Source organism: Zootoca vivipara, chromosome 4 (genome assembly GCF_963506605.1).
Source record: "Zootoca vivipara chromosome 4, rZooViv1.1, whole genome shotgun sequence".
Lineage (NCBI taxonomy): Eukaryota > Metazoa > Chordata > Lepidosauria > Squamata > Lacertidae > Zootoca > Zootoca vivipara.
The window spans coordinates 28,168,027-28,190,295 of record NC_083279.1 but is presented as its reverse complement, the minus strand read 5'-3'; the positions used below and the strand labels follow the sequence as shown (position 1 = coordinate 28,190,295).

The 22,269-nt window shown below is 41.4% G+C and overlaps 1 protein-coding gene across 4 annotated transcripts in view; it reads left to right on the top strand.

Moving 5' to 3' along the window:
• Window positions 1–22,011, top strand: part of MAP4K4 (mitogen-activated protein kinase kinase kinase kinase 4) — a 130,636-nt gene extending 108,625 nt beyond the window's left edge. For 2 of the 4 annotated variants that reach the window (XM_035116240.2, XM_035116247.2), the window contains 13 exons: window positions 173–181; window positions 1,284–1,459; window positions 2,643–2,763; window positions 3,885–4,076; window positions 7,128–7,242; window positions 7,689–7,859; window positions 8,363–8,506; window positions 12,443–12,577; window positions 14,389–14,489; window positions 15,273–15,422; window positions 16,236–16,395; window positions 17,741–17,880; window positions 18,829–22,011. In XM_035116240.2, the coding sequence (XP_034972131.1) occupies window positions 173–181; window positions 1,284–1,459; window positions 2,643–2,763; window positions 3,885–4,076; window positions 7,128–7,242; window positions 7,689–7,859; window positions 8,363–8,506; window positions 12,443–12,577; window positions 14,389–14,489; window positions 15,273–15,422; window positions 16,236–16,395; window positions 17,741–17,880; window positions 18,829–18,912 (1,698 nt within the window). In that variant the 3' untranslated portion in view covers window positions 18,913–22,011. The remainder of the gene's footprint in view (window positions 1–172; window positions 182–1,283; window positions 1,460–2,642; window positions 2,764–3,884; window positions 4,077–7,127; window positions 7,243–7,688; window positions 7,860–8,362; window positions 8,507–12,442; window positions 12,578–14,388; window positions 14,490–15,272; window positions 15,423–16,235; window positions 16,396–17,740; window positions 17,881–18,828) is intronic. The other 2 variants (XM_035116245.2, XM_035116248.2) reach the window with 1 other exon arrangement.
• Window positions 22,012–22,269: the final 258 nt, after the last annotated feature.

Genomic DNA, 22,269 nt, shown 5'->3' with positions numbered 1-22,269 from the left:
GTTTTTGAGCAAGCTAGTGATGCAGCTTTAGCACCTTGAAGACATAAAGTAGCTGGATTTATTTTCTTCCCATACTAATCTTGTGTTGTAATGTTTGTTTCCCCCAATTGCACTCCATTCACTCTTGTCCTGATGTCAATTTGCTGAACCTGTTCGTATGACTGATCTTCAGGGAGAAGTGGTAAGCAGCCAGCTGTTAGCTTAATGCTACTGAGAGCAATGAACCCTCTTGCCTTTGTAATTATTATACCATTTGCACAGCTTTGCTCTGGGACACCTTGGGTGATATCCAACAGTGGGGCATTCCACGCTAAATCACCTGACTTGCGACCGTGCTCTCACGACTCAGATTCTCTTCAAAAAATAAATAAATGTGTTGATACCTATGAGATAACCTCAAATTATTTTTTAAAGATTTTTTTGGTCCAAAATTGGGTGCATGAATTTTTTTTTTAAAATTCGATTTTCACATGATTTAAGCCAGGCATCCCCAAACTTCGGCCCTCCAGATGTTTTGGACTACAATTCCCATCTTCCCCGACCACTGGTCCTGTTAGCTAGGGGTCATGGGAGTTGTAGGCCAAAACATCTGGCGGGCTGCGGTTTGGGGATGCCTGACTTAAGCTAATGCAATTTCTGCCTCAGCTTAGAGAAAACCACCTGTTCCGCTTATTTTTCAACCAATTCGGCTTATTTTGGTAACAAAATAAAGCGAACTGTGGTCTCTTTCAAAATAAGGTGTAAAATGGTATTAAGCGCCATAGAAAACCATCACCAACCATTCAAAGTGAATTTTTGTCATTTTATTCCCAGTAGATTCAATAAGCCATAGCGCGCAAACCACAACTAACACATGTATTATACTTTTTTGTAGAATGGGCTAACCATGTACTTGTTATGTTTTAAAAATAAGAAGGGCTTTTTTGTGGTTATAAAATAAATTGATTCCGAAGTAAAAATTTTTTTGCATTTTGTGTGTGTGTACAGGTTTAAGGTCTCTTTGAGCCTGAAATTACACATTCGTGAGAATAGTTAAAATTGTACCCTCTTATGTTACAATGTCATTTGATATATTTAAAAAAATAAGTTTTATTGATTATTTAATAAAAACAAAATACATCTCGGAGCCTTTTCTGAAATAATAGCATGGGCCTTTAAATCAAAAGCATCAGCTGTGACTAAATAGATCCAGCTTTTGGAACCTGAAATGGGCAGTGTTACCCATCTACTTGCATCCTTTTCTGCAGCTGGTCACCATGTGCTTTTCCTTCTGCTCCTTCTAGAATTTAACTGATTTGGCAAAGGAATTACGGGCAGTCGAGGATGTGCGGCCTCCACATAAAGTGACTGATTATTCATCATCCAGTGAAGAGTCGGGAACAACTGATGAAGACGACGATGACATAGAGCAGGAAGGAGTTGATGAATCTACTTCGGGACCAGAAGATGCTAGAGCAGTGTTAGTTCTCCTTTCCCTCTCTTCCTGATGTGATGTATTAATGGAGCATTTGCTTACAAGGCCATTTCATTTTGTGAATTCTGGTAGGGCTTCCCATACTGTTTTCAGGTATGGAAATTGTGATTTGTGAAAGGTGTTTGACCATTGCTATCTTTTAGTTCTTCTCTAATTCTGTGATCCTATAGAATATAGGATTGTGTGTGTCTCCTTCCATAATATAAACATAGGCAATCTGCTATATAAGGGTTCACAATATCCTATAATAGGAAAATGAATATATCTTGAAGATGTGGATAAAGCAAGATGAATAGATAAGTGAGAAGTGCACATTTTGAAGGCATCGGTACAGTAATTACTTTCAGTTTTAATACAAATATTTGACTTGCCATTCTCTGAGAAGCTACTAGCTAATTTACAAAAGCTTCCCTACCTGGCTGTCTGGATGATGATGATGATGATGATGATGATGCTGATTTAAATTTCTATACAGATCCATCCGAGGATCACAGGGCTGTTTACAATTTAAAAACACAAGAGTGTGTATCATAGTAAAATACTATCCCCCTCCCCCCAAAAAAAATTCTTGTTCACTGCAGGCATCCAAATGAATGGGGGTTTGCAAATAAAGGCTTTCGAGAATGGCAAGGTTTCCACAATTAAACGTACCCTAGTACTTCTGTTAAAATAATCCTTGTGTGAAATTATTTTAGTATTGCTGTGGGACACAGGTGGCACTGTGGTCCAAACCACTGAGCCAGGCTTGCCGATCAGAAGGTTGGCGGTTCGAATCCCCACGATGGTGTGAGCTCCCATTGCTCTGTCCTAGCTCCTGCCAACCTAGCAGTTCGAAAGCACACAGTGCAAGTAGATAAATAGGTACTGCTGTGGCAGGAAGGTAAAGGCGTTTCCATGCGCTCTGGCTTCAGTCACAGTGTCCCGTTGCACCGGAAGCGGTTTAGTCATGCTGGCCACATGACCCGGAAAGCTGTCTGCCGACAAACGCCGGCTCCCTTGGCCTGAAAGCGAGATGAGCGCCACAACCCCAGAGTCGCCTTTGACTGGACATAACCGTCCCGGGGTCCTTTACCTTTTTTTAAAAAAATTGCTGTGGATACTGAAGAATCAGAATAGAAATAGAAAGGGCACATGAGGACGCAATCGAAATGTCTCCTTTACCTAACAGATCCACTCTAAACCTCAGCAATGGGGAAACAGAGTCCGTGAAAACTATGATTGTGCACGACGACGTGGAGAGTGAACCTGCAATGACTCCTTCCAAGGAGGGCACTTTAATCGTCCGACAGGTATGCGTTCTTTCAAGTGTGGTTTCCCCTCTCCCTCTCCCCACCCTCATTAACTCACTCATTCTTTCATACTCTCTTCCTACATAATGTCAGTTGCAGGACTTGCAGACACAGTTAATAGCCTCTTGTTGAACCAGCAGACATTTCAGGCCTGCAAAGGGAGTAATAGTTTCCACACAATGTTCGTGCTTACGTCCATTGTAGTGACACCTCACAGCACACTGTGCTGAGTTTATCTTAATCTTGGACCAACACAAAGGTTAAAGAGCTGCAGGCCACTGGAAGGAATCTCTGTTGTGATTCTCAGCCTTTAAAAGGTGTTTTTTTTAAAAAAAAAAAAACCTAACAAACAACTAATGGTGGGAGAGCCAGATACAGCAGAAGAAGAGATCACCTAGTTTGCTTTAAATCAGTTACAAATGCACAATGTGTCCCTCTAAGGAGTTCAGAACAGCTTACATACATTTTCCAAGAGGTTTCCTACCCAGACCAGTTCATGAAACCAGACCTTCTTATCTTTAGCAACAGAACTATCAGGTCACATGGTCTATCTGTCTTGAAATGTTATGCACAGAATAGCCAAGGCATTGCTTCCCTTCCCTTGAACTTGCGGGTCTGTTTAGTGTGGTAGTTTGTACAACATGAACCTCACTCATTACCGAGTTTTCCAGTTCTGCAGCTGAACATTCCCTATCATAATAGAGCCCCGGAGGATGTATTAAAATGTCATGCATATTGTTCAGATAACTAAATTAGGACATTCACCAGATATTTCAAGCACTTTCATCTGATCGTGTCTTTAAAAACCAGAACTAAGAAAGAAAAAAGGGGAAAAAAAGATGATAGTAAAAATAACCTTAGGGAACGTGCCGGTGGATGTGGTAGTGCGGATTTGGCCAACAGGAGCTTAATTTGGCTGGTGAACAAAGCTGGCTCTGCCAGGGAACCCAAACATTCCTGTAGTGTGTGGCTGAATTCCTCTCACTGCCACTGACCTTTCTGATGGAGGCATCAAGGCTTGGTTGATGTTTTGAAGCATTGAAAGTAGACCAGCTTTCTAGGGACAGAGAGACCTTTTACGCAGCACTTGAGCAAGACAAGTGTGCCTGTTTTTTCTGCAGAGTACAGTTGACACAAAGCGTGCCAGCCATCATGAGAGCAATGGCTTTGCCGGTCGCATTCACCTCTTGCCAGATCTCTTACAGCAAAGCCATTCCTCCTCCACTTCCTCCACCTCTTCCTCCCCATCCTCCAGCCAGCCGACACCCACCATGTCCCCACAGACACCCCAGGACAAGCTAACTACTAATGAGGTATGTCTTGCCCCACAGCTGGCTGCTTTCATAGGGTTATTGCTTCATAGCTAGCTTTTCCGGAGGAGCTCCAGCTCAGCGCCCCTCCCCCCTGCTGCTGCTGTTCTTCTTCTTCCTGTCACTTAACCCCTCACTCCTCAAAAATAACACATTTCAGCTCTTTACGTACCAAACCCCCCTTAACTCTAGAGCAGTTTTACCCCAAACCTGCCAGTTGACTACTCTTGCTTCCCCCCCCCCTTTTTAATACAACAAGTCATTAATTGCATGGCTTTTGGATAAGCTAAACTGGTTGCCCTGTCGGTATTTGTTTAAACGCTGTTTTGGGGAGAGTGCCTAATTGGAAAGGTCACACTTAGGGTAATCTGGCTTCTTCAGATGACGATACTACCCGGTTTAGCATACTACTAAGTAACTACGCATGTAGTGGGGTCCTTGCTTTGGGAAAAGGAGTGCACTGTCTTAGAAAGGAAGCTTTCTCCAGCCTTACCACAAGAGGCTGCTTATTTGAAATTTCTTGATGGGGAGAGGGAATGAAGCAACCGGCTCTTTGATACCTTTGTTTCTGTTGTTTTGGAATGTCGTGTGAAAAGACCCGTCTCGGTTTTTAACGGCACAGATCCGCTTTGAAAGGCAATTTATAAAATTGGAGGCAGCTTTCCTATGACATAGCTACTCTTTCCATGTGAAGACAGTCGATACACTTGGAAAGTGACCTCTGGTGGTAGGGAAAAGCTTTTGTACACATGATAGGTACCTAAACAGAAATACAGTGGTACCTCTACTTACGAATTTAATGCGTTCCAAACACACATTTGTAAGTCGAAAAAAATTGTAAGTCGAATCCCATAGGAATGCATTGGGAGAAAAAATTCGTAAGTAGAAGCAACCCTATCTAAAAATGTGTAAGTAGAAAAAATCCTATCTAAACCGCATCCAAGATGGCGGACGGAGCTCCATTCGTACGTAGAAACATTCGTAAGTAGAGTTATTCGTAAGTAGAGGTACCACTGTACTTCAACAGATTAGGGATGCGCAGGTTTTAAAGAGGGGGGGGGGGAGGCATCATTTATTTTCAGAAGCTTTTACCAATGAACAGAACAAGGAAGGTAGGACTCGGAACTGAATCTCCACAAAACGCTCCTAAAGCAGCGAGGCTGTTCTGCCAGGGCTTTCAAATGTACAGATGCACCCCAGAATCACACTCTTTAAAACGGTTTCAGTCGGAAGCCAGTTATTTGCTGCACTGGTTTGGATAGTCCCTGTGATATTACCAGGAAGTCTGCCTTCAATCCCAAAGTTGCATTTGGCCGGGGTGTGTGTGTGTGAATGTTAAGAAAGTGTGAAATTGAGACAGTGTGCATGAAAATTCACGAGATGCTTATGAATATTAATAAATAGTCTGCTTGAAGCAAAAGGGCAAGGAAATCAGTTTCTAGCACTGGGAAACAGAAGGCACCTTACAAACCACAGCATATTTGTAGGTGCCACTTGAATTTAGTTTTTATAACAAAACTAAATTCATGGTGGCGGAGTCTTATTGGTTCCCGGGTTGTAGTGTTTTGGAATTTCACAAGTAATCCCATGTTAAAGCGGTAGCTTATCTTTCACAAGAGGCTCCTGCTTGAGGGCACAAGGGAGGAGATGATTTTCGCCCATTTCCCTTTCTTTACCTCCCCTCCTGTTCCAGAGGGACTTTAACCCTCTAGAGCAGATTTTCTGGAACACACAGGGGGACTGCATGGAAATGAGGGAGGGTCATTGATTATCTCTTCGCACACTTCTACCTGTGGACATGTACAATGTATGGAGCTCTGTCTACTCCATGCAAGTTTGGAATCAAACCCAGTGCATATTGCTGTAGGGTAGAAGTCAGTTATTTGAATACTGTCAAGGCCCACCACTTCCTTTGTTCTAAACACCATGTTTTTAAACAGCTGCAGAGTTTTTGGAATGGAGAAATAGAGCTTGTAGAATTTGGTGGAAGCAGAATTCATTTTAAAACCCTAGTCCACTTTGAGGGACACAGTAAAGGCTCTCTGTCTTTTAAGAGGTTTTGTAGGCAAGGGAACTGAGCCAACACTTCAGATGTATGAAAAAAAGCCTAGTTAAACATCAACTCGCCCTCCCCACCCTTTTTTTGTCTGTAGTAACTTTGTACATCACACACTTTGTTTTTAACCCGTGTCATTCTGCCTTAAAGTGTAGTGTTGTCCCTGTGACACTTAACTCTCATAATCTGGCAAGGGATTTTTAAAGTCATCCCACTTCCACTTTTTAACAGTTTCATTGTTTCACTTTTCTCCTTTCGTTTGTGTTTTCCATGTTTATTGTGTTTTAACTTCAGGGTGCACCGGTGCCTGAATATTGCTTCATGTCCCTGTCCACACACCCCCTCCCTAATAAGTCCCCTTGTTCAATAAAGGTTCAGTATTTTTCTTTTAAAATGATGGTGGAAGAAACTGCTGCAGCTTTCTGGCAAGAGGCTCAGTTTACAAGGGAGATTTGAGAGCGAAAGAATTGTCCTACAAATTAACTGGATGCTAAAACGGCGTATCAAATGTAGAACTGAATGCCTGATTCCTAATTGCTCAAATTTGGTTGCACTAGAGGAGACTATAGTTCCCGGTTGGTCACTAGCTGAGGGTAGAAGACACAGAATAGCAACAACAAAAGCAAAGGAGAATTACAGTAGAAAGATGAAAAGCAGAATATGTTGGATGTGGAATAAAGAAATATTTACAGAATAGGAGCCTTACATGTTTCAGCGAGAGGAGACATTCTTGTATGCTTGTTTTAGTGAACAGGCCTCATTATGTAAACGTCTAAATTAAGACTGTGAGTTGGACTGAACTTTCACAGTAGTGCTTAGGAAAAATGTTTATTTAAAATGTTTATGCTACTCACGTGTAGGCAGCACTTGAGGAAGGGGGACGAGAAGGCTTCTAAAACAGTGCTGTCCAGTAGTGGCTGGAATTATTTGCTTGGGTTTTTTTGTGATCCTATTTGTTTATATTATAACCATTAATGACTCTGAAATTTACATTGCAGACTCAGTCCGCTAGTAACACACTGCAGAAACACAAATCTACCTCCTTTACACCTTTTATAGACCCTAGATTACTACAGATATCTCCATCTAGTGGAACAACTGTGACTTCTGTTGGTAAGTAATATAAACACCAATGAGTAAGGCTTATAGTAACTGTTGAAATGCTTAGAACAGTTCCCAATACAGTCGTACCTCGGAAGTCGAACAAAATCCATTCCAGACGTCCGTTCGACTTCCCAAACGTTCGGAAACCAAGGTGCAGCTTACGATTGGCTGCAGGAAGCTCCTGCGGCCAATCAGAAGCCATGGAAGCAGCGTCAGATGTTTGGGTTCCAAAGAACATTTGCAGACCAGAAAACTCACCTCCGGGTTTGCGGCATTTGGGAGCCAAAACGTTTAACTTGCAAGGTGTTCGACTTCCGAGGTATGGCTGTATATGTTTCACATGCTGTACCTAACAGTATTTTTCTTCAACTTGATGTGCATATCATATGTGAGCCCAAATGTATACTAAAAGATAACTGTTTTTTCCTCTTTCTTTCTTCCAATTTTTTCTGCAGTAGGATTCTCTAGTGAAGCAATGAGGGCAGAGGCGATAAGGCAAGATCCAACCAGGAAAGGATCAGTTGTTAATGTGAACCCTACAAATACACGGCCACAAAGCGACACCCCAGAAATCCGCAAATACAAGAAGAGATTCAATTCTGAGATCTTATGTGCTGCCTTATGGGGTATGCAATCCAATGTGGGTCGCTAGTTCCTTCCTTTTATATGAACATCTTGCAGATGAAGCATAAGGTCATAAGAAAAAAACCTATTGGAAATTTGGGACTAATGGTTGTCGAAAGTGTTTTCAGATTAGTTTTCTAGGTGCAATATGTTTATCAGGCAAAAGGTTCAGAAGTCTGCATGAAGTTTACTAAAGGTAAACTGAGTCAGTTTGCACAAGAGTAGACCTTTGTATGGGCGAACATTTCCATGGAAATTCCTGGAATGCAATTTCTGTGAGAGCATAGCAGGCATGGAAATGAAATCCACCCAGATGCAAACTCTAGATGGAAGGAAACTCTGCTTTAACAGCATTTCTGGAATGTTGGTGTGTATTTCATGCCCTGGTGTCATATTCATTCTTCTTGTGTGAAAAGGTTTGGCGTTTGCCCAGAGAACTGCAGATATCTACTGAACTGGCCAATCAAGGAACTTTGTGTTCTGACTTGATATTACTTTACCCTAGGGGTGAATTTGTTAGTGGGTACAGAGAGTGGTCTGATGCTGTTGGACAGGAGTGGCCAAGGGAAGGTGTATCCATTAATAAACCGAAGAAGATTCCAGCAAATGGATGTACTTGAAGGTCTAAACGTCTTGGTGACAATATCGGGTAAATATAAATTCTCTTTTTAAGAAAACCATTTTGTGGTCTTTCTTTGAATAACAGAATGGTTCGAACCTCTACTTTTTACGCTTTTATCTCTTTTTGCTCACTCTTTGCCCTTTTAAATTGCTGTTTCATCTAACAATAAATCTATCAAAAGTTCCTGCAGAGAACATGCTACTTTTAATATTAGATATGGCTGTGCAGATGTGGCTGGAAAACAGTTCTCATCTATCCCAGACTACGTGGTCTATAGTGAGGAATGATGGGAATTATAGTCCAACAGCATCTGGAGGGTTATAGGTTCTCTATCCCTGATTAACCAAGGTGATAGCCAACGAAAGTGTTAATCAAAGTTGTTGTTGGCATCCATCTGTCTTGAGAGACAATGGAGTGAACCTCCAGGGGTGAAGTCAAACCATTGTGTTAGCAGCACCAAAGTGACCTCCCCAGGGCGCAGGCCTGGGCAGTGTATGTGGAGGTCCTAAGCTGCCCAGACAACACAAACTCCTGTCTCACTGGTGTGGTCCAAAGAAAAGCAGAGCATTATGTTTGGCACTAGCTTAGCTGCAGGAGTAGCTGGAATGAGATGTACAAGGTGCCCATCTGACTTGCCTTAGGGACTCCACCTTGGATTTGTGTAGAGTTTACGCCTTCGCCTTTTCTTCTCTCGAAGATATCCCACGAGACAGCAGAGGTTTAGAGTTTCCCTACTACCAGGTGGGCTACCTTCCCAGCCCCATCTTCCCCGCTCTTCCCTCTACAGCAGGTGCAGAAACCGCCTTCTTGGCTGTTGGACCCACTATTGGTCTTGTCCACTCAATCCTCCGGAGCCTGTCTTTGCATGTAGGGGAAGTCCCTAACTCACCAAGGGATGGGGCCCATCAGCTATCCTCTCCTGGTTTAGCCAGCCAGTTGAAATGGTTCCTGGGGTGTGACGGCTATCTCATGCTGACAGCTTCTGGAAGCCACTGGTGATTGCTGAATGCAGGGTGGGGACCAAAGGGGAACAAGCTGTCCCAGAAGGAGCATGACATGTTCCTCACCAGAGGTACTCCCCCTCCCCTAGCAGCCCATTCAACCCACTGAAATATTATCTACTGCAATTAATGAACATGCCTAAGCTAGGTCTATTGATTTCAGTAGGTCTACTCTGAGTATATCTTATTTGAGTATATCTGAGTACACCCAAGAAATTATTAGGACTACAAAAAGAAGCTTTAAATAAATGAGAAGCCTCTCCCTATGGAATACCATTTTGCCTTTAAGCTCTTGTCTTTATTAATGAAAGAGTCTTTGTGACCTCCCACAAAACAGAAGGACATTGAACAGGCTGTTTCTGCAATTGCTGGGTTGGGACCAACTAATGGGGTATTATTATTATTATTAATACCCCGCCCATCTGGCTGGGTTTCCCCGGCCACTCTGGGCGGCTTCCAACAAATAACAAAATACATTGAAATATCACAGATTAAAAACTTCCCTAAACAGGGCTGCCTTTAGGTGTTTTCTAAATGTCAGGTAGTTGTTTATCTCCTTGACCTCTGATGGGAGGGCGTATAGCCTGATCCGAGCTGGGTCGCAACAAGAGCATTAAAAGTTAAAGGGACCACTGACCGTTAGGTCCAGTCGTGACCGATTCTGGGGTTGCGGCGCTCATCTCGTGTTATTGGCCAAGGGAGCTGGGGTACAGCTTCCAGGTCATGTGGCCAGCATGACTAAACCGCTTCTAGCGAACCAGAGCAGCCCACACAGAAACGCCGTTTACCTTCGCGCTGTAGCGGTACCTATTCATCTACTTGCACTTTGACGTGCCTTCGAACTGCTAGGTTGGCAGGAGCTGGGACCGAGCAACGGGAGCTCATCCCGTCGCAGGAATTTGAACCGCCGACCTTCTGATCGGCAAGCCCTAGGCTCTGTGGTTTAACCCAAAGTGCCACCCGCGTCCCTTAAGAGCATTACTACCATGCAAATATATAGTAAAAGGTGGGTAAGAAATAGATCCCCAAATGCATGCTTGGGTTAAAGGTGGAGCTGAAAAGGTTGACGATATACCTGGCTGAAGGTATTTCCCAGTCACTAAGGGTCATGCAGTTATAGGGTTAACATAACGTGCCTTAAAAGAGGAAACAATATTCAAGTAGGAAACTAGTGAATGTGGCAAGGAATCTTGATCTCCAATGACGCATTTAAAAAACCACGATCACACACAAGTTTTAACCACAGTCTTTCGCCATCTCAGCAGCATGTGAAGCTTAAAAACAAAAAAACTACAGGTCTTTTCCCACAGCATGTCTGTTACGATAAAACTATTCCAGTGATGCAGTTCAAACCCAAGTTCCCATGGATTCACATGTTGTAACTGAGTAAATACTGCTATAGGAAATAAATAAAAAGTCTGAGGTGATATTGTGCAAATATTAATACAAATCTAAGCAAACATTCTGTTGTTTAGGCAAGTCTAGCCAGAGGCGCAGTCTTATTGGCATGTGTTGATTTTATCTGTATTTTGATAATGTGTTATCATGCAATTTTAAAAGTTTGATTTTATTTGAATTTTATTATGAATGTTTTGTATTGTTTGTATTGTAAACTATTTTTTGTTATGGTTAAATAAATAAAAATGTGGCTTGGAAGATTGTACTGCTGGGTTGTGAGTAAGAGAGACGGGTGTTTGCATACACCTTGTTTGTCCCTTGCTACAGTTATAGCATAACTGTTGCAAGCTTTAGAAGTTCACTGTTTTGACCTCTCGGCTTAAGTACTAGACTGGAGAATTCAAAAGGTCAAGTTTTGATGGGCAAATTGGGCATGGGCCAGAAGCAGACCTCTCTGTCGCTTTCTAATCCTCGCCTTCCCTACTCCCCACAGGAATTTGGAATTCTGCATTTGGAATTTGGAATTCTGCATTTGGAATTCCCCATATCTGATAGCGCCCACCCCCAATGGCTCTTTATAAAACAACATTTTGCACTTGCCTTCCAAATCAGGATCTGAAGCCAGCTTCAACCAGGAAGTAATGAGTTGACTGTGAGCAAGGCTCAGTTGTGATGCAGTGAATTGTAGCTTAGTAAGATCGTGAAGCTCAGGCTCCAATACTTTGGCCACCTCATGAGAAGAGAAGAATCCTTGGAAAAGACCCTGATGTTGGGAAAGATTGAGGGCACTAGGAGAAGGGGATGACAGAGGACAAGATGGTTGGACAGTGTTCTCGAAGCTACGAACATGAGTTTGACCAAATTGCGGGAGGCAGTGCAAGACAGGAGTGCCTGGCGTGCTATGGTCCATGGGGTCACGAAGAGTCGGACACGACTAAACGACTAAACAACAACAATTAAACTAGGAATGAGTGTTGGGACCACATGCTCCCCCTTATCCCTCCCGCCATACACCAACTGTGTTGCTTCAATCATGGCTTCTCCAAATCCCCAGTTTCCAGTTACATCGGTCACAGGAAACTGTGGTTTAATGCCAGCTTGGTAAACATGATACGAAAGCACGATTGAAGGGCTGAAGTTGATGCGAGAGTTGATGTATGAGGGCAAGGCAGAAAGAGCTTATTGGTCCTGATTCTCCATCCTGGTTTAATAAACTATTGTTTATGAAGTGGGTACCACTGTGTGAAAACAAGCCCCGAATGTACATAGGGAGAGAAGAGTATGTGAGCACAGAGTTTATTACTTGTCCCTCAAACCATTATTTGGAGGACTGAAAATGTTAAATCTGAACTGTGTCAACATGAAACATAGCCTGGTCCATCTTACTTTCTTTAGGTAGAGTTTTGATTTTTTAAAAACACAACAGGCAGTAGCAATAGCTGGAAGGAAAGTTTGCCTTTGGTGAGCTTAAATTGTTGGCGTAAATGGATTTTATCTATGATGGCTAATGTGTTTTTGTGGAGGTTTGTATACCTTACCGCCCATTCTTACCATACTTTTCTAGGTAAGAAGAACAAATTGAGAGTGTATTATCTGTCATGGTTAAGAAACAAAATTCTTCACAATGACCCTGAGGTGGAAAAGAAACAAGGCTGGACAACTGTAGGTGACTTGGAAGGCTGCGTACACTATAAAGTTGGTAAGTAACTCATTGTGCACATTTATGAAAGTCAGTGAAGATGGAATTATGTAATGGAAAGGTCTGGCTAGGGTAGGAAACTCTTGAAATGGATTGTGGTTAGCTTTTGGTCTTCTCCTGTAAACAAGTCACAAGGCCTGAAAGAGACAGCTGCCTCTTTTATATTTATATATTCCAGGATGAATGTTGTAAGAATGCATTCTTACGTTGCTTTAATCTTCGCTGAGACATGTTAACAGGAAACATGTGCAAAACTGAGGGTGATGCACACACCCCTGCCTTGAGAGCAACACATTTCCCAACATGCTCTTAGATCTAGTGTAAAGGCAAAATGTGTTTGGGTTTTGTAGATCCTTTCCCTGCCACTGTCCCAGTTCTGAACCTGGCAGAGGCTAACTGGTTCACAGGAACCATGTGAGGTAATTTGTGGGAGGCAGATTTCCAGAGAAATGCCCACAGGCCTCTTATCCTGTAGAGGGATAGGCAAACAAACAAATACCAGGATGCCTGTGTTCCTGCTCCTGGTTTCAAGAAATCTTGCAAAGGAAAGATGCCCTGCAAATTTTGGATCTGGTTTTAGTTTTAACTTGAAACCATTATTTTGGCTGGTCCCACTATTGCCCCCTTCCCCTCCCTTTGTGTAATTTGTCCCATCCCCCTTCCATTGAGAGTTCTGATAGTTGCCAAATAGCAGGGATTATTTGAATCAGCCTTTTCTCCTCATATGCTTAAAAAACACACCAACCCAACCCTTTAGGAGTCAATAAATGTCACATCCAGAGGGGTCAGAAGATTACTGTGGCTTTTGACAACTTTAACAGTAACTTTTCAGAAAAAGAAATATCTGCACTTAAAAAATGTATAGGAATGGTGATCCTTTTTGGTGCTGAACTGCATTATGTAATTTATAAAAATTATATCCAACTCTGTAATGAGAATGATTTAATTCCCTTTAAAAGATGATATACGTGTTAAAAGTAATATTACTAAGGCTGGCACCTCATTGAAGGTACCAGCCGCTCAGTTGATAATATTTGCATGAACTTGCATATACACAAAATAGTTTTGAAGGGGAATTTTTGATGATGCATATATGTGTTGCAGCAGTTAATGGCTAGGTTTCCTCAGTTCTATATTTCTGGTGAGTTCCCCCTGAAAAAAAGACCTGGGTTTCCTCTTTGTGACAGGAGAGACTGTTTTTCTTTCTAAAATGGCACCTTCCACCTGCAACTTTAATAAGGCCATTTTTAAAAATAATTAGGTTTTTAAGAAGACGGGCTGCACAATTGGAAGCACCCCTTGAATCAATCAATCAAAATTGTTTTAAGTGATTTTGAGTCCCTGTCAGGGAGAAAGGTGTGAGATAGAAATAAAATACTAATTTGTCAATTTATCAAACAAAACACGACAGTGCTAAATATTAGTTTTATCATTCATGCCTTTCATAATCCCTTGGATTAATAAGGATATCACTCCTCCAGAATGTTATAGCCATTTGGATATTTTTTTGATTGTTGTAGGAATTAATACATTCAAACGCTGGAAATGTGAACTTAAGGTATTTTATTCTACTCAAGTAAGATGCCTCATTTTAAGAAAATAAAAAAATTCTTCCCAAAGCACACTTTTCTGAGATATAGCATCAGCTCATTTTTTTAGAAGACCATGAGGTAACTCAGTTATGAGTGCATATTACATATGACAATATGCATTATTGTTTTTAAATTGGCAGTTCTATAGCAGTTCTAAGACAATAATATGACCCCCCATTATAATGTAAAAATCATGTTCTCTGTCCTTTTTAATTCCAGTGAAGTATGAAAGAATCAAATTCTTAGTAATTGCTTTGAAGAGTTCAGTAGAAGTCTATGCTTGGGCACCAAAACCATACCACAAATTTATGGCATTTAAGGTAAGGGTTCAGATTGGTAAGTGTGGAAGGTAGATTGCTGGTCAATGCAGGTGCATTCCCCAGCCCTACCTGACAATACAAAGGTTGAACCTGAGACCTTTTGCTTGCCAAACAGACACGCTACCACTGAGCTGTGCATTTGATGAGGGTTGTGTGTGACCAGTAGCACACTTAAAAACGTGCTCTTTAGTCAAACTTTAGTGTTATCTGATGAAGGAGAATTAGACAGTATTCCGTAGTATCAAAAACCATGAAGACCAGATCTGTCATAGCAGGAACTACTGTAGTAGACTTGAGAGTCCCTTTCCTTCTCGGGAGGTGGTTTCCCCCAGTTTGTAGGTTCCTGCCCTCTCATTCTTAAATTGCAAAATGAGAGAACCAATTGGCTCATCACCATTTTCTCCACAATTCATCAACTTGTACGGGAGATTGATCTGGCATATTTTGAATTAAAGCATTTATTCTATGAAGAAATTATATTTTGAATATTGAGGGGGAAATATAATCCTGGTGTTTCGCTTTGATTTTTAAAGGGAAAAACTTAAGTGATCCTTTAGGGAGCCACTTGGTGCGGATTCATTAAAGGAGCCAAAGAAATGGCAAAAGCATAGTTCCTCTGTACAGCATTTCTTTTTAACATGAAAATGAGTACCTTAATGGAAGAAAAAACCTCACACAGGAGAGAGGAGGGGGATGGAGGCATGCATACATTTCTAAAGGAAACATATTTTAATGGAGTGTGCTAAGTGAATTTCCTTTTTTTATATATTACTTGCACTGCAGTCATTTGGAGATTTGGTACATAAGCCATTATTAGTGGATCTTACTGTGGAAGAAGGTCAGAGGCTGAAGGTGATCTATGGCTCCTGTGCTGGATTTCATGCTGTGGATGTAGACTCTGGATCAGTGTATGATATTTATCTCCCAACTCATGTAAGAATCCAGATTTCTCGTTGCGTGGTATTCTGTAGCCCATTCTGCATTACAAAAAGAGTGAGATGCATGTCCAAACCTTATTCATATGTGAAGGGGAGTTGTCCCTGTGTTCCAAGGACAAGTTTCCATTGAGTGAGTGAGCTCTCTTTCTCTGTTGGGCGCTTAAAATAACTTCATTGGTCCTGAGGTTCAGAGCTGTTCCGACAGTGGAAGGAGCGTCTCCACCCCCATCTTTCAGCCCAGACACTGAGGTCCAGCGCCGAGGGCCTTCTGGCGGTTCCCTCACTGCGAGAAGTGAGGTTACAGGGAACCAGGCAGAGGGCCTTCTCGGTAGTGGCGCCCGCCTTGTGGAACGCCCTCCTATCAGATGTCAAGGAAATAAACAACTATCTGATTTTTAGAAGACATATGAAGGCAGCCCTGTTTAGGGAAGTTTTAAATGTTTGGTGTTTTATTGTGTTTTTAATATTCTGCTGGGGAGGCCCCAGAAATAGATAGATAGATAGATAGATAGATAGATAGATAGATAGATAGATGATAGATAGATAGATAGATAGATAGATAGATAGATAGATAGATAGATAGATAGGGACAGACTCCCTCAGGAGCTTTTGGACTCTCCTTCATTGGAGGTTTTAAAGCAGAGGTTGTGTCTGCTTTAATCTGAGAGGTTGGGGGCACTCAGTCTGTCATGGATGCTTTAGCGAGGATCCTGCATTGTACAAGCGTTGGGGACCAGATGACCCCTTCCAACTCCTTCCAGTTCCTCAAAGTGCAGGTGACACCCAACTCCTCCTGTTGTTCTTGCAGATCCAGAGTAGTATCCAACCCCATGCAATCATCATTTTGCCAAACACGGATGGGATGGAGCTGCTTGTTTGCTATGAAGATGAAGGAGTCTATGTTAATACATATGGAAGGATCACCAAAGATGTGGTTCTGCAGTGGGGAGAAATGCCAACATCAGTGGGTAGGTATGCCAAGATTCTCAGATTGCTTGCACTCTTAGGGAAATGATGTGGCCCAACGGAGAGATGGGTTACTTTTGTTTTGTTGTTGTTATCTTGGAATTCAGTCGTTCATTTGTTAAACAGATCTGTACAGCGGTAAAGTACCTTTTCACTTGTATCTTGTGGAGGCTCATTATAGATCAGTCTTTGCCAACCTGGTGCCCTCCAAATGTTTGGGGCTGTAGCCAGTAGCTTTATTGAGCATTTATATTCCAGAATAATTACCATAATAATTCTTAGGACGTGTATAGTGTTCGGATGCTCTACTTTTAACATGTGCCATGTACTTCTCAGAAGCCTTTCTGACTACTCTTGTTTGGTAGACCAGTATTACTACCCTCCCGTTGTGGTTGGGCTAGGAGGGGAGCTTGTTTAAAGTCACGTAGTGAGTTTATGGCTGAGCTAAAATTATATTACTTGTAATTACAAGTTGCTCCCTTACAGATGGGGCTTGAGGCGAGCTGTTTTGAAAGCGCAGACCGCAATCCAGAGATCCTTGTTACATTTTCACAAGGGTTTGTGTCTGCAGCCATGCTCTTTATGTCTTCCTGAAATTGAGAAAGCTTAAGAATCCCATTGTTTGGCTAAATCAGAGAAGAATAAGAATCCTTTGTGCATTCCCCACAGAAATACTGGTATATTTTGAGTCACATATTGCAGTCCCTGCACCCAGTTATGGCTACCTAATCTTAAAGACTTCAGACAGACAAAACAATTTCCGCCATAAATGTTTCCGTAGTATTTCAGGAAGGCAAACTGTCTCCATATGACACAGCCTGCCCGGGGCTCTGTAAGCAGTCCTTAACAAGAATCCAAATCAAAGTTTTTAATAGTCTCAATGAATTGGAAGCTTTATTAATTATTCTAGGTGATCTTCCCCACCCCAGCCTTTATGTTATCTTTATTGTATTTGGCTGAGGACAGAAACTCATATACTGAAATCCTATGCTCACTTACCTGGGAGTAAAGTCCATTAAATACATACGATGGTGCTGTTTGTATTTGAAAATTCAACTTTCAAAGATATCTGTTCTTTTGAGAAGGGAGTATAGTGTAATCAGCTAAAAGCTTGCTTACAGAAGCCAAGTTTTCATCTAGCTGTCTAGCCATCTAGCCACAGCAACAAGGATGGAAATATATCAGTTTCGTTTATGGGTTTTACATGAATTGATTACTGTTGGATGAAATATTATCAATTCAACAAACTGCAATTAAAAGTTGGAATGCATAATATAACCACTTTGCTTTATGTTGCTGTGTACCATGAGGATGATTAATCGTGGCTTTTTGTTTTGATTGTTAAAGCATATATTCGATCCAATCAGATCATGGGCTGGGGAGAAAAAGCTATTGAGATACGATCGGTGGAAACAGGACATTTGGATGGTGTATTTATGCACAAGAGGGCACAAAGACTGAAGTTTCTATGTGAACGCAATGACAAGGTAAGAGATATATTTCTCCTTCCTTTACATTAGTCCCCCCCCCCCCCGCTCCCCGTTTCAAAATTATGGTGGAGAAGAGAGAGAGAATGCACTGGCGAACAGTCCAAAATGTCTTCCACCCAATTCAGCAGTGCTCTGACTGGGATTGGGAGAAAAGGAATGGATATATGGATCAGATATGGATAGCCACGGACTCTCTTGCGCTCTTCGTTGGCAGGGAAGCAGAAAAGAATTCCTATAGCTTAGTACTCCCCAGATGTTGTTGGACTGCAGCTCCCACCATGTTGGCTGTGGCTGACAGGAGTTTGAGTCAAACAACATCTGGAGCAGGCATCCCCAAACTGCGGCCCTCCACATGCTTTGGCCTACAACTCCCGTGATCCCTAGCTAACAGGACCAGTGGTCGGGGAAGATGGGAATTGTAGTCCAAAACATCTGGAGGGCCGAAGTTTGGAGATGCCTGATCTGGAGGCACCAGGGCGAAATATTTAAAAATACAGGAGAGCCCTTTCCACAGGGCTTTCCTTCTGCAGTTTGGTGTTCCACTGAGCTTTGAGAGTATAGCCACTGATGCCCAATGACTTCATTCCTACTGCCTTAAAAGTGTCCCACTAATACTTCTTCTCTTCTTTCTAGTCTTTGTTTTAAAATATGGGTAGGCAAACTAAGGCCCGGGGGCCGGATCCGGCCCAATCACCTTCTAAATCTGGCCTGCGGATGGTCTGGGAATCAGCGTGTTTTTACATGAGTAGAATGTGTCCTTTTATTTAAAATGCATCTCTGGGTGATTTGTGGGGCATAGGAATTCGTTCACACACACACCCAAATATAGTTCGCCCCCCCCCAGGTCTGAGGGACAGTGGACCCCCCCCTGAAAAAGTTTGCTAACCCCTGTTTTAAAACCACCTGAGTCCCATTTTGTTTTCTCTTGTGTCTTTTGCTTTACAGGTTTTCTTTGCATCTGTACGGTCCGGAGGAAGCAGCCAAGTTTATTTCATGACCTTAGGCAGGACTTCTCTTCTGAGCTGGTAGAAGCTCTTGTAGTTTGACAAGGGATCGCTGTCATCCGGAGTCTTCATAACTTGGAACCATTTGCAACTGGAGAACAGACCTGACGTGATGTAGGGCCACATGCCATGGCGTGTGGAGGCATCACCGATGTTGGGTTCTTTTTGTTTTAAAATTGAGGCTGCGGTATGCAGCTGGTGCTGTAAAGATATTGCCATTGGGTGCTATCTGTTTTGGGATCCCACTAGAGGAAAAATCAGGTCTCCCTCTCCTTTTCCTCCTTCCCCTCCTGCAGATTGCCTAGTGAGAAAGAAAGAGACGGACCAGAAGCAAGTTTTTTTGAAAGGAGGCAGGCATGAGAAGGTGGCTGGAGGGTGTTGTAGGTGGAGTCAGTGTTGCTGAAGCAGAGAGCAAATTTAATATAGTAATATTAACAATGTATTTAATTGACATTTCTTTTTTCTTCTTTTTTCTTTTGTAATGTGACAATATGTGGGCAAAGAGGAAGATGCAGGTTTTAAAATTAATATTTATAAAAATGTGAAAGGCACAGTGGTTTAGGGGGAGATAGGGTGACTTTTTTTTAAGTTTTGGCTTGGCCAAGAGTTCAGTCATTTTTTTTCCCTCTATGTACCGAGTTTTGCCTAAAAACCACACGTGGATGATTTTTTAAATAAATAAATAGAATTGTTCATTTTTCTATAACGACTCTTCATTAGGCTAGAACTTGGTAATGTCAGTGTTAGCACTGCCTCAGTTAAAGGTTTAATTTTTGTTTAAACCTGAAATGTGCAACAACTTTTACTACCAGTCTCCGCATGTAGCCTTTGGGGAAAGGAAATTCCAAACATGTTTATTTTTGTGCCTACCTCATTGTTTCGAATGCATACAGTAAAAGAGGTGGTTTAGGTTTCTACTTTTTTTTTTTAAGGAGTACAAATATTAATGTCCAATTATTGATAATACCAAAACTAGCAGGTTAAAGGTTTGACTGTTAATTTTATATTTGGTTTCAGCAGAAGAGACAAGCAGTTACTTGAGATGGTTGATAGATCCGTATCGGCGATACAGCAACCCTGAGTAGTCCATTTCTTAAATTTTGAAAGCGAACTCTTCACTTTATTTTATACCGATTTTATCATGAATAGAAGTTTTAAGGAATTCAGCCTAAAATTCAGAAGGTTTTACTCCTAACATGTGGGGTTTAGTAACAGGCAAGTAACAATAGCTAGGCTAGTTCTATAACTTTGTTAAATGTTGTAGGAAACTTTTTGGGGAAGTGATGTTTTCCTTTTCTAAGAATGCAATGCACTAAAACTATTTTAAGAATGTAGTTAATACCGCTTATTCATTTTTCTTTTTTTTAAAAACAGCATATACTTGTGTTTTAATGTAACATCCAACTCTTGGCTCTTTCCCTCATTTGCCCCACTTTTTTAAAGGGAAAAAACCCCCTCAGTTTTGTTTTATCAGTAAGTTTTTGGCCTTCGTAATAAATGTCTCAAGACTAATAATTTGTTTAAAGGCTACATGTGTTTATTACTTGAGAAAACTTGAGTGTGTATTATCTGTTGGTGATGTAATAATGCACAGTGTCATTATTCGATCGTTATGGGGTTGGGTTTTTTTTAAAAGGGATTTTTTTTATTTAAAAAATCCCTTTTGGGGTACTTTTGTTAACAGCTGCCTTAAGTTCACTGTTCAGCCAGTGAACTGGAGTCCAGTGTTTCATGGGCTATATGTTTTCTGCTGTGGTTAACCTTTTTCATGGCATGACAGGTGTAGAGATTTAAATGTGATTCTTCGATCGAGACGCTTCAATAGTTCAAATGAGATTTGTCACACAACTTGCTTTGTGTGGAACAGTACCAATTGGGTGAACCAGCTGCTGAATAAGCCTTTTTTTTGGGAATCATACTGCTGTTCCTTTCTTTGACCGACTTATTTTTCTTTACTAAGGGCTTTCTTTACAAGATCAGGAAGTCCCCCTCTCTCCCCAAAAAGGAGTAAATAGCAGAAAACACACAGATAATTGTTGGCAGAAAAACCTTTTGAAGTCTCTCCTATTTGAAGGGGGGGGGGAATGGTTTGGCTTTTGCATAGCACTGAACATCAGAGCTCATGCTAGACGTGGCTTTCAGTTCTCACTGTACCTGCTGGGAAACAGGTGGAGGTAGCAGCTCTGCTTTGAACAGCAAGGGATTAATGGGACTCAGAAGACCAATGCAGACAGAGGCAATAGGGGTATCTCTCACACATGGCACTGTAGCGTATTCTCCTGGTTGACCAGACGCCCCAAAGGAAAATATTTAAAAGGCACGGTGTGGTTAAAAACTGATTCAATTCTTGACCTCTCTTCTCATGCCACCTTGCTATCTATATATATTTTAAAGAAGACTACTGTTAAATGTAGGAATGTTGTAATATGGAGGAATTCTCCCTGGTCAATATGCTGATGAAGTTCTGTACAACAAAATAGGAGGGTAGGGGTTGGGTGGGGAGCATGACTTGTTCAGCGGGGCAGCCGTCTTGCTGCCCCCGAACCCCACACACAAATGCCAGGGGGGCTGACTTGACAAGTCAAATCAGTATTACGAAACCACTACATAAAAAAAAATGTTGAAATCCATTTTTAAAGCAGTGCTGTTGGTGAAGCATAAAAAAAATACTCCTAGTTTAGTTTTAAGCTTTAAGTAATAACTTTATGTATCTTAAGTCAAAGTAATTCTAACTGTATGACTGCAGTGGCTTTATTTTTTATTGTATGCACATGTTATGTTGGAGAAAATGTTTACAAAAAATGGTTTTGTTACACTAATGTGCATCACATATTTATGGTTTATTTCGAAGTGATTTTGTGGGGTTTAGGTTTTCATAGTAGTAGCAGTACACACTTTTGTGATTTTTTTTTAAAAAAATAACCCCAAACTCTGCCAACTATAAAGATGCTTAAACAATAATAAAAAAATGACAAAATTACTAATTGTAGAGCTGCAAAGCAGACTGGTGGCAATGAAACACTCAGCCTTTTTGCAGTGCTGTCTAATTTGTCTTTTGTGTATTATAAAATACTGTCCCCCTCTCCCCCATTTTTCCTTAAATAAAGAAAAAAAATGACACCTAGTTGTGTATGTGGAAGTATTTTGAGTGACTTTCTTTTTTCTTTAGAAGGGGGAAGTGTATGCTCTTCTAAATCACAGTGAAAGAAACAACAAGTCTATTGGCAGCGCATGGGTGAAATTATATTCTGTAAATCTTATACATGGTAAGATTCACATACTATGTGGATAGTCACAGACACAACAGGGTGTGCAGCTTTGCTGAAACAATTTAGAATGGCACAGCTGGATTAAATGGGCCAGCAGTGTCTTTCCAGGCCCA